The sequence below is a fragment of the Vulpes vulpes genome, chromosome 9 (genome assembly GCF_048418805.1).
Source record: "Vulpes vulpes isolate BD-2025 chromosome 9, VulVul3, whole genome shotgun sequence".
NCBI classification, from domain to species: Eukaryota; Metazoa; Chordata; class Mammalia; order Carnivora; family Canidae; genus Vulpes; species Vulpes vulpes.
The window spans coordinates 16,720,659-16,737,421 of NC_132788.1; the positions used below are offsets into that span (position 1 = coordinate 16,720,659).

A 16,763-nucleotide genomic window follows, 5' to 3' on the forward strand; every position below is an offset into this window, starting at 1 on the left:
TAAGATTGATTTATTTGAGGGTGAAGGGAGTGCAGAGGAGCAGGGGGAGGGGCAGAGAGAGAGAGAATCCCAAGCAGACTTTGTGAAGCCTGATTTGGTGCTCGATCTCACAATCCTGAGATCATGACCTGAGTTGAAATCAAGAGTTGGATGCTTAACTGAGCCACCCAAGCGCCCCCAACCTGTTGTGGTTTTAAGCAAAATTTTCTCTGGACTTTTAGATGATTTCTCCTCCATTTAGTGATGCTGTTTCTGAAATGCTTTCCTGCTTCTGCCTCTGTCCTGGTCTAGCAAAAACTATGGAATCACAATTAAGGAAGAGGACCAACCACTGCTAATCCACAGGCCCAGCGAGAGACAGAACCAAGGGATGGTGAGTTGGCGGGGGGAGGGGTAATTAGATTTGTACTTGTAGCTTAAGTTCTTCATCTGTGGTGCTGGGAGCCATGAAGCAGAGTTACAGTGTGGTTGGGGAAAACTGTGCAGGATTGTCTCTAGCCAGAGGTGCCACTTAACATGGTAGCATTTGTTTTTTTTTTTTTTAGATTTTATTTATTTATTCATGATGGGGGGGGGGGGGGGAGGGGCAGAGACACAGCCAGAGGGAGAAGCAGGCTCCATGCAGGGAGCCCGACCTGGGACTCGATCCCAGGTCTCCAGGATCATGACCCGGGCTAAAGGCAGGCGCTGAACCGCTGAGCCACCCAGGGATCCCCAGGATTTGCTTTTGAAATCCCCATAATGAGGAGCTAAGTATCCATATAAGCAAGTCAGGTTAAGGAATAAAGAGAATTATTTTCTGCTAAGATTAAAACACTAGATCCGTTAGGGAAGAGAGACATTTAACCGGGCCAGGAGCCAGGGGAAAGTGCCTTGACAACAACTCTTCTGTCTTAAATGAGTATGGCTGAAAATCACCCAGCTAAGATAAGATCTGGAGGCCTTAGCTTGTCTGGAGGTCTAAGAGGGACAGTTATTATTTTTCCTAGTTTTTCCCCTTTTTTTTGACCATTTCAACATTTTCCTTTTACTTAATATAACAAGCTTATAATATTGTGACTGAGGGGGAAAGGTTAAAATACTTGCAGTATTTCACTGCCTTCTTTTCTGAGGTTTTATGTTCCCTAGTGTACCAATTATGTCCCTGCAGGCCCAGCCCTGGGCATGGCATGTCTTGTCAGGTCAGGAGAACAAGACCATCTTTGGTGCCTTATTTTTCCTCCCCGTTCTCTCTTCAAAGCTGCTAAAAGGTGAAATCCTGCTGCTGCCTGAGCTTTCATTCATGACTGGAATCCCTGAGAAGATGAAGAAGGACTTCAGAGCCATGAAGGTGAGAAATGCCTGTGTTGAATGGAAGGCCTTTTCACTAACAGCTTGAGCTAGACCTGGGCAGGCTTGTGTTATCACCTGGGCAGGTCTGTTCTTCCAGGCTCCAGTTGTCTCTAAAACATGCCCTGTGTCCTTTCCCATTCACTGTGAAGAAGCTGATCAGAGCCTCCCTTTGGAAGATTGTCGGCACAGTAGAGTGACTGAATTATAAGGGAAAAGGAAACAAGTAATTGTCTTCACCCCTATTAGATAGATGACTGTAAACTGGTCATATGATCACAAGTGAGGTTCTTTGAGAGCCTTGAGTTTTTCTAGCATTCTTACAAGCCTTCAGTCTATTTAAAGGGGTGAGGAGATAATGTAGCAAAAAAGTAATCAATAAGTCAGAGACTGAGGTAAAAGGATAGAAGTTTATCTCATGGGGTGTGGAGTGTCCAGGAGATGTTGGGCTTGGTCCCCATAGGAAATGGCTGAGAAGCACAGACGTGGGCAGCAGCACGAATCTGGAGCCGGAGCCCTTCACCTCCACTCTGTCTGCAGCACTTGGGGCTTTCCACACTTGAGCTTCTGTGCTTCCTCACTCTCCTAGAGCATGTCTGTTACCCTTGGACCCATGCCTGTCTCCGCTGCCACAGACTATTTTCAGAACATCATAAAGAGCCTGAAGTGAAGCTTAGCATTCCTGTAAGAGATTTCTTTCATGTTTACCTTCGTCCCTTTTCCATTTAACATGTAGGTCAAGGCTCCTTCCTTACAACACTCAATCACCTAATGACTTTATGATCACAGGGCTATCTGTACAGCCCCGTAGACTGGCGGTAATGACTGCCTCACAGGGAACAATAACTGTATAGTTCTGTAGTCCCAGAAGAATAAAGAACTCACATACGTGATTCAGAATCTTCATATACACATTTAAGTATTCATTTAACAATAACATTAAAAAGCATATATTATAGACCAAGCACTGGACAGAAAAGAGTCTTATGATGACATTAGATACAGTAGTAGTAGTAGGACATGAAATAGAAGAGTGGATGTGGTTTTCCATTCTGTTATGTTTGGCTCTGTGCCTAGTACAGGACATTTTTCCCCCCTATTTTTTCCAAATAATAAATTGGTGTAATCAAGCTCCCCTTTCTCCTGTTTCATAGACTTTCTTAGGTTTTTTTTTTTTTTTTAAGTTTTTATTTATTGGGGCACCTGGGTGGCTCAGTGGTTGAGTGTCTATCTTTGGCTCAGGTCGTGATCCCTGGGGTCCTGGGATCAAGTCCCGCATCAGGCTCCCTACAGGAAACCTGCTTCTCTCTCTGCTTATGTCTCTGCCTCTCTCACTATGTGTCTCTCATGAAGAAATAAATAAAAAGCTTAAAAAAAATTAAAGGGACACCTGGGTGGCTCAGTGGTTGAGCGACAGCCTTTCGGCTCAGGGCGTGATCCGAGTCCCAGGATGGAGTCCCACATCAGGCTCCCTGCATGGGGCCTACTTCTCCTCTCTTTGCCTGTGTCTCTCGTGAATAAATACATTTTTTTTTTAAATAAAAGTTTTGATTTATTTATTTGAGAGAGGGGGAGGGGCAGAAGGAGAGGGAGAAGCAGACACCCTGCTGAGCAGGGGAGCCCCATGTGGGGCTGGATCCCAGGACCCTGGTGGGATCAGGACCTGAGCCAAAGGGAGACACTTAACTGACTGTGCCACCCAGGTGCCCCCGAATTTCTTGGGAATTTTAAATTCAGAACATAGTTTTAAGAAAGAGATAAGATTTAGCTGTAATGTGGGTGAAAAAAACAACATTTCAATTCTTTTATGATTAAATTTTTAAGCATATATTTCACATTCCTGAGTCATGTTTATTAAAATCTTTGGAGGTATTTGAAAATGTCTATAGATTTCAGTGGAAAAGAGGTTTTCTTTTGGAAATGTTTTAGTTATATTGGGGTTTAACTTCATATTGGAGATACTAATACTTTTATTATCTCCATTTTAAATCTATTTAGGATTTGACCCAGCAGATTAACCTGAGCCCCAAACAGCACCATAATGCTTTGGAATGCTTGCTGCAGAGAATTTCAAAGAATGAGACAGCCAGCAATGAACTGGCACGCTGGGGACTCTATCTGCAAAAGGATGTACATAAGGTAAACTGGATGTGGCCAAGTAGGAAACCGTGGTGACCAGCTATTTTCAGAGCTTAGTGAAAGTAGGTGATAGCTTCCTGTCTTGTCTTTATTTTGGACTTTTTTTTGGGGTGAGGAGGCCCTAGTCATAATATTTAAATTTCCTTCTCCTAATTGATTAGTATCTCTTAAAGATTTTTCTTCTGTATTTTGCAGGGTTAAAGATTTTTCTTCTGTATTTTGCAGGGATATGAGCTGTTAATTTTTAATCAAATAGATAGCAGAAGGAATATCGACTTAAAATTTACCTCATTATTGGGGTGCTTGGGTGCCTCAGTTGGTTAAGCATCTGACTCTTGATTTTGGCTCAGGTCATGATCTCAGGGTTGTGAAGTCAAGTTGCGCTGTTGAGCTCTGCACTCATTGGGAATTCTTATTTATTTATTTATTTATTTATTTATTTATTTATTCATTCATTCATTCATTCATTCATTCATTCTCATGGAATTCTGCTTGACATTCCTCCTCCTCTTCTACCCATCCTGATGCTCACATGCACTCTCCTGACCACCTAAAAAAAAATATAAATAAATCTTTTTAAAACTTTTACCTCATGTTCAGTTTTCCAATCTAAATAATTTCTAAGGTTTTGTATGTTTGGTATTTTTCTTTCCCAATAACTAGTGATTCTTTGAATACACTACTGTCATTCTTTCTGTAAGCATAGAGTATCAGACTTACACCATCTAATTTTTCTGTGGCCCTTTCTGCCTGCATTTTGTCTGAGTCTGCTAGGTTGTATTTTGTGTGGTGTAACCCATGGGGCAGAGGCAGTATGAGATGGTGGTGGAGTCCTTCGCCTCTGGTGTCCACTTATTGGCTTTGAATCTCAGCTCAGCCAGTTGCCATCTTAGTTACTTTGAGCAAATTGCTTAGCATCTCTTAGTTTATCTGTAAAATGAGGATAATAGTTGAGTGATAAGACTTTAAATGGTAGCATCTTTAGCATAATACGTGACATATAGCAAGTGCTCAGTAAACATTAGCTATCACTACTTTTCACCTTTCTTTTGAGGTTATACTAAAATAATTCTGTCTTTTCTCTAGTTCCTTGCACTCTGAATTGACTCCTTGTTAACTTTTTTTTAATAAAAATAATGGATAGTTAATAAGGAAAATGTTGAAACCTTACAAAAAAGCAAAGAGGGGCACCTGGGTGGTTCACTGGTTGAGTGTCTGCCTTTAGCCCAGATCGTCATCCTGGGGTCCTGCGATTGAGTCCCACATCAGGCTCCCTACAGGGATAAGGAGCCTGCTTCTCCCTCTGCCTAGGTCACTGCCTTTCTCTATCTCTCATGAATAAATAAAAAGTAAAAACAAACAAAAAACAAAGAAATAAAAATACAGTAATTTAATGATACAAAGATGATATCTTAGTGATTTATTTTAGATATATATGAAAAATATTTCAATGTATTTCATTCCCCCACACATTTTTCCTGTAAAAATAAATCTTTTCCTTACAAGGCTGTGATTATATCCTATATGGGTTTGCATTTATTTAATGTTATACTTTAAACATGAGTTTTTGTTAGTAAATGTTAACTTGAAAATGTAGAAAACATAAGCCAAAGAAGAAAAGAAAGTTCATCTATTTCAGAACAACCACTGTTAACATTTTTGTACATACTCTTCAGTAGATGTGTGTGTGTGTGTGTGTGTGTGTACATGTGCATGCTTGCATGCTATGCATACTCACACAGCATGTGTTCATATGGTTTCCTTTTCCCCCCTCAATATATTTAGAATGGTTTTCCATGTCATTTAATATCTTTCAAAATATTTTAATGGCTTCCATTCAGATAGTTTATTAACATTTTTCTATTCCTTCACATTAAAAATTGAATTTAGTATTTTTTTTATTAGAAACAGTTATTCAGTGAACAGCCTTAGTAACTAGGTCTTTGTAATGTTTATTTTCATAGATTTATGGAAGTGGAATTTTTAGGGCAGGGGACATTTATATTTTTAGTACTTTTATTCTTATTGGTCAGTTGCCTTCTAGAAAGGCTCAAAAATTTTTTACTTCATATCATGAGTTGGATTCCTTACACTATTGCTAATGTGGGCATTGTTATTTATGTTTATAAGCTCATTAAATTTTTTTGGGTTATATAAGTTTTTTTTTTTTAAGATTTATTTATTTAAGAGAATGGGGGAGAGAGAGAGCTAGCATGTGCCTGTGCAAAAGTGAGGGGAGGGGCAGAAGGGAGGGAGAAAATCTCAAGTAGACTGCCCGCTGAGCACTGAACCTGACGTGGGACTTGATCTCACAACCCTAAGATCATGACCTGAGCCAAAATCAAGTGTTGGATGCTTAACCGATTGAGCCAGCCAGTGCCACAGTGTTATTTTTTAATAAGCAAATGGTAGAAATCATAGAAAGTAAAAATCCCCTATAATTGCACATCCCCAGAAATAATCACTACTAAGTATAGACTCATTCAGTTTTTATGATAGGTATATTACTATTTATTTTTTGTAAAAACGGCATCATATTATGTGTAGTTAGAAGGTGGTTTTAAGGGACACCTGGGTGGCTCAGTGTTGAGCATCTGCTTTTGGCTCAGGGCGTGATCCCGTAGTCCCGGGATCAAGTCCCACATCAGGTTCCTGCATGGAACCTGCTTCTCCCTTTGCCTATCTCCCGCCTCTCTCTGTGTGTGTGTCTCATGAATAAATAAATAAAATCTTTAAAAAAAAGTGGTTTTAATGATTGCAAAATAGTCCATCATGTTGTTATATCATCGACTTTACTATCTTCCTATTTTTGCATATTTAGATTTGAGTGACTTATTCCTAACTTTAATTTATTCTTTTGTTATGCCTTTTCTTTCTGGTTTTTTTCTTTTCTTTTTTTTTTTTAAGATTTTATTTATTCATGAGAGACACACACACAGAGAGGCACAGACACAGGCAGAGGGAGAAGCAGGCTCCATGCAGGGAGCCCGATGTGGGACTCGATCCCGGGTCTCCAGGATCACATCCTAGGTGGAAGGCAGGCACTAAACCTCTAAGCCACCTAGGGATTCCCTGGTTTTTCTTTTTAAGGTATAGTTTATGTTCAGCCTTCTTAAGAAATTTTACTTTTAGTTTTTTACTTTAAATTGGTCCCTTAAAATATTATTTTCTTATTTATCTTGAAATTATAGTTGTTTTACAGACATTCTCTACTTCTAAAGAAGCAATGCTTTCTAATCCCTTCCTTGGGAGACATTGTTGGAAGCTTCAGTAATTAAAGAGCCATGCCTATAAAAATTTTACCTATATTTGTCCAGAGTTTTATTGGCCTGGACTCACGGCTAGGAGTTTCATTTTGTGCCATTCTTAGAAGTTATAACAGGGACAGGTTTACATAGTGGAGTTGACCAGACCCAAGACAGTGTCATTGTTCTTTCCTAAATTGTGTTTGTAGATGGCTCATGTCAGGTGTAACTTTGTTTTCTATTTAGATCGAAGGACGTGTTCTGCCAATGGAAAGAATTAACTTAAGAAATACTTCATTTATTACATCTCAGGAACTAAACTGGATTAAGGAAGTAACCAGAGACCTTTCCATCTTGACTGTAAGTGACTTTTGAAGTGGTGAAGAGAAGACCAGTATTCCAATAAGTATGGAAATTAGGGTGCAGGAATGACTCAGTATCTTCTTTTTGAGAGTACCAACTGAATTCCCATCCTGAATTATCTACTAAACAGGGTTCCTTTAAATAGAGCAAACTGATGAGTTTTTAGAGGTAAGAACTTCGGTTGGCCATAGACTTAGGAAAAGGAAATAGATTGCTATGGTAATTCATATAGTGCCAACCTATTACCCACTCTCCCTTTTATCTTCCTTTATCTTCCCCCGCTTTTCCCTGGGGGTTCCTGGAAGATGTTTTTATCCATGAAGTATAATTTAAATAGTACCCCCACCCAGGGAACTAAAGAACAGAATGATATATAATTATTTTTAAATGTTTTTGGCTAACCTGGTCTTTTTGGCCATGCATAAAGTACACACATCTGTTTCTCAAACTTTTTATTGAAATATGTTTAAAGAAAAAGTATACTTAAAAGAATTTTCAAAGGTTTATAGACCTGTGGAATCCAGTCAAGGGTTAAAAAAGATAACTTTGGGCAGCCCCGGTGGCTCAGCGGTTTAGCGCCGCCTGCAGCCCAGGGCGTGATCCTGGAGACCCTGGATCGAGTCCCATGTCAGGCTCTCTGCGTGGAGCCTGCTTCTCCCTCCGCCTGTGTCTCTGCCTCTCTCTCTCTCTCTCTCTCTCTCTCTCTCTCTGTGTGTCTATGAATAAATAAAAAATCTTAAAAAAAAAAAAGACAACTTTAAAAAAAATAAAAATAAAAAAAAAGATAACTTTACTAATGCCCTATAAGCCATCCCTCCTGCTCCTCCTTACTATCTACCTCTCACCTTTAAAAACTGCAAGAGTAACTAATCGCTTTCCTCATTTTAACAGGATAGATTCTTTTGTTTTTTGTACTTGATTTATACATGAAACCATATGGCATATATTCTATTATGTCTGGCTTCATTTCTTCAGCCTTGCATTGGTGGGCATATTTTTAGGTATGGTTGTAGGTCTTTCATTCTCATTGCTGCATAGTATTCCACTGTGAGAGTATTCCCCACTTTACTTATCACATACATCTGTGTTAGCTACAGGAATTAAATCAGAAAGGACTCAAAGCTAAAAGCAATTTATTCTCTACAATAATACCTCCTGGGTTTGGTTTTGGAGTGTCTAAGCTGTGGGAAGTGCTAAAAATAGCTTGTGGTTATTCCTAGGTCCCCATGCATTTCTGGGCACTGTTTTACCCAAAGAGAGCAATGGATCAGGCCAGAGAACTGGTTAACATGTTGGAGAAGATAGCTGGCCCCATTGGTATGCGCATGAGCCCACCAGCCTGGGTTGAACTAAAGGATGATCGAATAGAGACCTACGTCAGAACCATTCAGTCCATGCTAGGAGTTGAGGTAATAAATTAATTTGAGTATATTTTAAAATGTTTTAAAATACTTGAATACTTGATTTTAAATTATTTTGGTTATCAGTATGTTTATGATGCCTGAGAAACCTGTGTCTTACGTACACATTAAATATTGAACTAGATATAAGTAGTCCTTATGCCCCTTGATTTGTTCTGCTTCTCTCATTCTTTTGCTTGCAGCCTCACTCACTCTGGTGTTTTTTCATGTAATTGACAGAGAGAGTAGCTGACTTAACTTTAGTTCGTTATCTATATAGAACATGTTGTGCTCAGAAAGCAACTTTCTGGGCCTGGTGCCATTTTGCACGATTCAGTACTGAGCTGTCACAGTCTGGTCTGGCTTAAGATTTGAATTGTGCTGGTGATGAACTAACTTGGCATCTGGCCCATCATCAGCCCAGTCCTGACAGCTGATCAGGACCCCTGGAGCTAAGCAGGTCATGGGACTCATAACTCAGTAGTTCAGGCCTGTAGTTCTTACCTGTGCGCAAAACAGAGAAAGAAGCTTCAGGAAGGCACAAAAGCAGAGGAAAAGTTTTTGGAAGTAATTAATCCTTTGACTTGAAGGATCCATTCTTGTGGGATGAGTACTAGAGTGAGATCTTCTTAGGATCTCTCTGATCCTTGACTCTGGGTTATCACCCATAGCACCACCGTTGTGTTCTGTCTCTCTTTGTAATTTCCTCCTGGTTTCCCGGGCTTGTAGTCTGCCATGGCCTCTCCCTGGGCCTGATCATTGATAATTTTGCTGTGCTTTCAAAAGAACAACGCAGTGTAGTACATCAGTGCCCCCATCTCCCCACTTGCCATGTTCTTTTAGGAGAGTGTACTGCCATCAGTTTTCCTGCAGCATGGATATGAGGCTCATTCATCACATTTACCAAACTTAATTCATATTGGTCTTGTCTCTGTTGTCTTTAGGGCATACTGCTTTATTATTTGTTAGGGGTCATAGACTCAGATGTCTGCGGGAATCAGGTGAATAACACAAACAACTGAAGTGGGCTAGGAGGGGACCTAGTGAACTAAAGAGAGTAAACCACATGACTGCAGATGAAAGCACACCATTATCAAATTGATTTTTAATTTATTTATTTTTCAGTAGAAGCAAAAAATCTGGATTTGTGTGTATGTGCTCTTCCTTATGTTTAGATGTTAATTTTAAAAAGCAGGGCAGGGGGCACCTGGCAGATTCAATTGGTAGAGCATATGACCCTTGATCTCAGGGTCATGAGTTCAGGCCCCACACTGGGCATGGAGCCTACTTAAAAAAATAAAAAAAAAAAAAGGGATGTCTGGGTGGCTCAGTGGTTGAGCATCTGCCTTTGGCTCAGGGCATGATCCTGGAGTCCTGGGATTGAGTCCCACATCGGGCTCCCTGCATGGAGCCTGCTTCTCCCTTTGCCTATGTCTCTGCCTCTATGTGTGTGTGTCTCTGTCATGAATAAATAAATAAAATCTTTAAAAAAATAAAATTTAAAATTACTAAACCCACAACCAGAGTTGTGAGTAAGTACTCTAGGGGCTAAAAAGCTACTTGTGTTTGATAGGTCCAGCCCATAGGCTCCCAGTGTGTTCTGTGTGACTTTGGAAGCTCTTTGATGTGATTGCTGGAATGTGTGTTCTCACAGAAGTCTTAATCTAACACTAATCTTGATTTGGAATAATATATTATTAATTTACTATTAATAGCTGTTCTTGCATAAAGGATTGGCACTTCATTTCACTTAAGTGTTACTTTTCTTTATTCAGACTTTGAAAGATCCTGTTTCCAGTGTTGGAACTCTTAAACAGATGGGTCAGGGATGCTTATATGAGATACACTGCTGGCAATGTCATTCTCTCTCCTAACCATAGAATTAGGAAGAGCCACTTACGGATTTGGCAATAGCTTCATCTATTTGTGTTTGGCTCTGAATGCTTTCTTGTGGTATCTCAGTTTTGTGGCATGAATGTTAATAAGGTGCTTAGCTTACTGAAGAGAGTGGTAGAAAGCATTATAGGGAATTGAAAGCAGCAACTAGGTAACCCTTGCAAATGTTCAAACCTACCTTTTTAGGCAACTTTAGGCAGAACGAAGTCAGGTAGTAAGGACTGGCTCTAGATATTTTGTGTACATATGCAAAGAAGCCCCGAACCCAACAAAGGTTCAAGGACCTATTTGGGGTTGGAACAATCTACCCTCTTTTTTCCTGTCCCCCTCTGCCTTAAAGGTACTATGACTTTGCAGGCTCTTACACTGCCCCCAGCTGGAACCCTGTCAGGATCCCCTGAGAATTCCAAAGCCTGACTTTTATGTACTTTATCTCCTCAAGGGGAAGATACAGATGGTTGTTTGCATCATCATGGGCACACGTGACGATCTCTATGGGGCTATTAAAAAGCTGTGCTGTGTGCAGGCTCCTGTGCCCTCACAGGTGAGTGGGAGCTGGGCAGGAGGCATGGATGGAAAGTCTAGCCTCCCTCGAGTCTTTGAAAAGAGGGATTCAGGTGTTCAGAAAAACTGAAGTAACTATTAGAAGCCATCATGTGTAACCCTTCCAGTGGAACATTCCCCTTATTAGAGTAACCTGGTTAAGAGCAGATGCTCTTTATAAATGCTGCCTTCATGTTTCCAAATGAGTTACTTTGGCTGGTTCAAGTGCCTGAGCTGCTGGGCGGTCTCACATGATTGGGTTCTAAGAGTGTAGGCTTCACTCTAAAAAGGGAAAGCTGTTTTTCCTAAGTGGGTTTAAAATTTTTTTTATTCTGTATGAGATTCTTTTGAAAGTTTGTTTTTTTGGTGGTTCTTTTATTTTGATTTGTGTTTGTGGTGTGTGTGTGTGCGTGCAAATGTGCTTGCACACTCACACTTGTGCATTCCTGCATGGAAATCCTAGAATTAGAACTAGTCGTGCAAAGTGTATTATCTGCTAACTGGGGTTTCTTAAATGTTGTGTGTACATCAGGCTTCTTTTACATTGTCTGACAGGCTGATAGTGTCTTCTTTCCCCACACCCTTTTGTTATAGGTCATCAATGTCCGAACCATTGGTCAGCCAACCAGGCTTCGGAGTGTGGCCCAGAAAATTTTACTTCAGATTAATTGTAAATTGGGTGGTGAGCTCTGGGGAGTGGATATTCCTCTGGTGAGTGATGTGTCTTCATTCAATTTAGCTCTTCAGAGATTCCTACCTAGTTGTTTTCCTTATTTTCCTTATAGAGTTATCTATTTTCCATGCTTAGTAGTCTAAATGGTTCATGGCCTGATTTTGTAGAGCCCACGTACTGAGTATGGTTTTTATAACTTCAAATACCTGAAACCAATAAAAATAAGACTAATATTTCCTGACACATGAAAATTATATGAAATTCCACTTTCAGTGTCCTTAAATGAAGTTTTATTTGAATACAGCCATATTTCTTTACAGACTAGCGATGGCTGCTCTTTGTGCTGTTAATGACAAATGGAATTGAATAGTTCCTACAGAGACTGTGTGGTTCACAGAGCCCAACGATATTTACTGTGTAGTTCTTTACAGAAAAAGTGTGCTGATTCTATTCTAGATTTCCGACTTCTTCCTAGTGTTTAGAGAAAAAAAAAGGTTGATTTTAGTCTTTCCTTTTCCCAGAATTTATTTTCGTGTTTTGCTTTTGAGGGGCAGATAATAAAAAGATGGGAGGATGGATTGCTTGTTTTTTGTTTTCTAACCCAGAAACAATTAATGGTGATTGGGATGGATGTTTACCATGACCCTAGCCGAGGCATGCGCTCAGTGGTTGGCTTTGTTGCGAGCATCAATCTGTAAGTACTACTCATAATGCCGTTTTGTTTGGTTACCTCATTTTGATGCCTAATCTTACTACAAATTTAGCAAATACTTTTTGATTTTTTTGTTATAGAATAGTATACTTTACAAAAGTATGCTAAGCTCTTTTTTCCTTTATCTTTCTATTAGCTTATGTAATCTGTTTCCCAAATTTGTCAGATCTGTAAGTTTATTTCCCTGCTGTGGTATAATCTTCAGAATGGGGGCTGTATCTTAGTGGGGTTCCCTCTCACAGCAGTGAGGGATTTTTTGTTCTCATTGTAAAAACAAGGCATGTTCATACAGATACCTGCAGAAATTTAGAAAGTGAAAGTTCCTCATGAAAATCTTTTATTAACTACCACCAGAGGTTTAATGTATGTGTATATATACTTTCAGATTCTCATTTATATGCATAGAACACATATAGGTGGTGCATATATGTAAAAATGGTACGTTACTATTTATACTATTCCTCAACTCTTCTTATGTACTTAAATTGTATATTGCAGACATTTTCTATCAATACAAATAAATCTCAGGCAATTCTTTTTAACTGCTGCATGGAATTTATTGTTTGTTGGAGCACTGTTTAGTTCTCTGTTGGTGGATATCTAGGTGGTTAAATTTTTTCAGTTGGAAGCAGTTTTGTTGCAAAGACCACAATTGTGCCTATATTTTTATATTCTATGTATGACATATAAAAATACATATTATACGTGTAAAATATAAATATATATAAAACATATAATAAACAAAAACTTACATATAAATATGTATATAATATATGTCACCATGTGTTTTTACCTGTAACATAAATACATTTACTAGGTATTTGTTGTTTTGGTGCATAGAGAAGCCTGTGTGTACTGACATTCAGACTGTAGACATTCCTCTATGAGTGTGTATTCATCTTTTTCTCTCTCTTACTGCCTTCTCCCCAGCACTCTCACAAAATGGTATTCACGAGTGGTATTCCAGATGCCTCATCAGGAGATTGTGGATAGCCTGAAGCTGTGCCTGGTGGGCTCCTTAAAAAAGTTTTACGAGGTGAGGAGAACAGATTTAAAGTTTCACGGTTTTTAAGGACTGCCTATCTGACCACTTGAAGAGGAAGTCTGATTTAGTGGGAGGGATCCCAAATTGAAGGTGTCTTCTAAACTGACTGAAAAGTTAGTCATTGCTGAATAGGCAGCTCAAAGGGACTGCTTTCAGGCTTCTGCTTGTATAGAGCAGCTTAAAAAGATAAATGCTTTGATTTTGCTTGGTAAGTAATGATTATTCCTAGATTGTCAGTCTGATGCCTGTAGACATAATCTTCATGCACTTATCAGGGAAGTGGGAGTAAATTTCAGCAATTAAAGCAGCTTATGAATTTACTCAGCTTTTTATGGCTATTATTAGGACTTTTCATTTTGGTTCAAGAGAAATGCCTCCCTGTAAATCACCCCTAGAACTCCCAGGAATGCTAACCATGGAGAATTGCTGTCATTAAACTGATAGTGGGTCTGGCACAATGAGCAAGCAAAATACTGGGTTTTACCTTGGCCATACATCAAAGGAAGTGCTGATAAGTGGCTTTCATTTCTTAGGGTCAGAGTTAGCCCTTTGCATGGAGATTAACAATAAGAAATTTAATAATTTTATATGGTTATAGCCAGTCACTAGAACTCCACCTTGTTTCTTTTCAGATGAATGTTTCCTACATTGTCTTTCAAATAGTTTAATATTCTTTCAGTGTTTGAGATTATGTAAAAAAACAAAGTTGAATTTTGTCTCTGAGGAGATGTAAATACATATGCCACTTTGTAACCAAGTCCTACACACACACTACTTTGTCACCAAGCCCACCAGGGGCAGGAGGGAGTCATGAAACAGTTGTCCTTCATAGCCCTCGGAAGCAACCAACCCTGCCAACACCCTGATCTCAGACTTCTAGCCTCCAGCCCTGTGAAACAATGCATATCTGCTGTCGAAGCTACTCAGTTAGTGGTACTTTGTTATGGCAGCCCCAGTGAACAGATACTCAGTTCATCCCAGCTCTGGCACATGCAGTTGCAGCTCTGGTCTGAGAACCATTAAGAAAACAGAATGTTGAGGTAAGGTGGGGAAAACAAAAAAAAGTATTGTTGCACCAGCATCTTTCTCCACCCCCTCTTCTCTAGATCTCCCAGAGCAGAGGAGAGAATCTCTGGGCCTTCCTCATGCTGTGTCAGTACACACTCATGGAAGCATGCAAGTCAACCCTTCATGCCTTTATTCCCTCCATTTTAGACAAAGTTTCAATTGTCCATTCTATTCTCTAACAAACTGTTCCTCTGGGAATGAAAATGTGTTCCTTGGTCTGAGGAATGTGAATTGGCAGTCCAAACTGGTGCAGTATCTTCTGTTTTCGGGTTTGTTTTTTTTTTTTTTTTTTTTTTGAGCATTTGTATCTACCAACAGGTATGCATAGCCCAGTCCACAATAGATGTCTGTTTATGTCAAAAAAACTATTTCTTGGGCAGCCTGGGTGGCTCAGTGGCTTAGCGCCACCTTCAGCCCAGGGTCCTGGAGATCTGGGATCGAGTCCCACGTTGGGCTCCCTGCAGGGAGCCTGCTTCTCCCTCTGCCTGTGTCTGTGCCTCTCTCTCTCTGTGTGTCTCTCATGAATAAATAAATAAAACCTTTTAAAAAACAAAAACTATTTCTTGCCTCTTGGAGCTACCATTGTCCGTCTAACTTGGCACGTATGTGCAGGGCCTTCCCCTCATGAGGGAAATCTACCCCAGAACCATCTGCATTCTTTGTATCCCCTCTTGTCAGAACAATGCTTGTTGGCATTTTGCACTTCAGAGAGTACAAGAGAAATGTCTAGATTAACCCATTTCTTCATTCCTGTGGCTCCAATGTCCGCTCATTTCATGAACTGAGGTGTCACCTTAAGCAAGCGCACCAAAATAACCGCTTGCTAATTTTAACCTCTTTTTGATCCTGAAAGGAAGTAATTATTCCCCATTCACACTTCCCTGTACTTACTGATAATTGTCTACTTTTCTGTCTCTATGGATTTTTTTTAAAAGATTTATTTATTTATTTATGATAGAGAGAGAGAGAGAGAGAGAGGCAGAGAAACAGGCAGAGGGAGAAGCAGGCTCCATGCCGGGAGCCTGACGTGGGACTCGATCCCGGGACTCCAGGATCGCACCCGGGCCAAAGGCAGGCGCCAAACTGCCGAGCCACCCAGGGATCCCCTGTCTCTATGGATTTACTGATTTTGGATACATTGTGTGGAAGTAATCATAAAATATGTGACTGTGTTTGGCTTCTTTTATTTAGCATGTTTTTAGGGTTTATGCAAGTTGTAGTATATATTACTACTTTGTTCTTTTTTATGGATGAGTAATATTCCATTATCTGTTTATTCCACAATAGATTTATCCATTTATTATCGATGAACAATTGGACTTGTTCCTACGTTTTGACTATTCTGAATACTGCTGTAAATATGCCTGTATATGTATTTGAGTACCTATTTGCATTTCCTTTGGGTATATGTCTAGGAGTGAAATAGATGAGCTATAAGGTAATTCTGTTTACTTTTTGAGGAGCCAGCAAACTGATTTCCTCAGTGGCTACACCATTTTCATTCCTACCAACAACATAACAGAGGTTCCATTTTCTCCAGTTCTTGCCAAGACTTTATTTTCCATTTTTAATTATAGCCACTGTGAAGTGGTATCTCATTGTGGTTTTAACTTACATTGCCTTAATAACCAATGACTTTGAACATCTTTTCATGTGCTTATTGTCCATTTGTATATCTTCTTCGAAGAAGTCCTTTCAAATATTTTCCTGATTTTTTTTAAGATTTATTTATTTATTCTTGAGAGATCGAGGGAGAGGCAGAGACACACACAGGCAGAGGGAGAAGCAGGCTCCTTGTAAGGGAGCCTGATGTGGGACTTGATCCTGACTCCAGGATCACACCGTGAGCCAAAGACAAACATTCAACCACTGAGCCACCCGGGCGTCCCTATTTTCCTTATTTTTAAATTGAGTTTTCTTTTTGTTGAATTGTAAAGAGGTTTTAGGAGTTGTGGGGGTTTTGTTTTGTTTTGTTGTTTTACATATTTTGGGTGCAGAATGCTTGTCTGATAAATGATGTGCAGATATTTTGTTCCATTCTGTAGGATATCTTTTCTTTCTTCATAATGTTAATTTGATGCATAAAAATTTTAAATTTTTGTGAAGTCCTGTTTATCTGTTTTTGTTTCTTGTGCTTTTGGTGTCAAATCTAAGAATCTGTTGTCAACTCTGAGGTCATGAAGATTTACCCCTATGTTTTCTTGTAACAGTTTTCAGCTTTAGCTCTTATATTTGGATCATTGATCCATTTTGAGTTACATTTTGTATATGGAGTGAGGTAGGAATCCATCTTTATTCTTTGGCACGTGTTTATCCACTTATCCCTGCATTACTTGTTGAGGACTGTATT

General features: G+C 39.5%; 1 protein-coding gene across 5 annotated transcripts in view; it reads left to right on the top strand.

Annotated features, from left to right (window-relative positions):
• The window catches only part of PIWIL2 (piwi like RNA-mediated gene silencing 2), a 78,536-nt gene that overhangs the window by 22,229 nt on the left and 39,544 nt on the right, over positions 1 to 16,763 (top strand). For all 5 annotated transcript variants that reach the window (XM_026007787.2, XM_072719456.1, XM_072719454.1 and 2 more), the window contains 9 exons: positions 292 to 373; positions 1,241 to 1,330; positions 3,328 to 3,468; positions 6,960 to 7,073; positions 8,297 to 8,485; positions 10,815 to 10,916; positions 11,510 to 11,626; positions 12,194 to 12,282; positions 13,231 to 13,336. In XM_026007787.2, the coding sequence (XP_025863572.1) occupies positions 292 to 373; positions 1,241 to 1,330; positions 3,328 to 3,468; positions 6,960 to 7,073; positions 8,297 to 8,485; positions 10,815 to 10,916; positions 11,510 to 11,626; positions 12,194 to 12,282; positions 13,231 to 13,336 (1,030 nt within the window). The remainder of the gene's footprint in view (positions 1 to 291; positions 374 to 1,240; positions 1,331 to 3,327; positions 3,469 to 6,959; positions 7,074 to 8,296; positions 8,486 to 10,814; positions 10,917 to 11,509; positions 11,627 to 12,193; positions 12,283 to 13,230; positions 13,337 to 16,763) is intronic.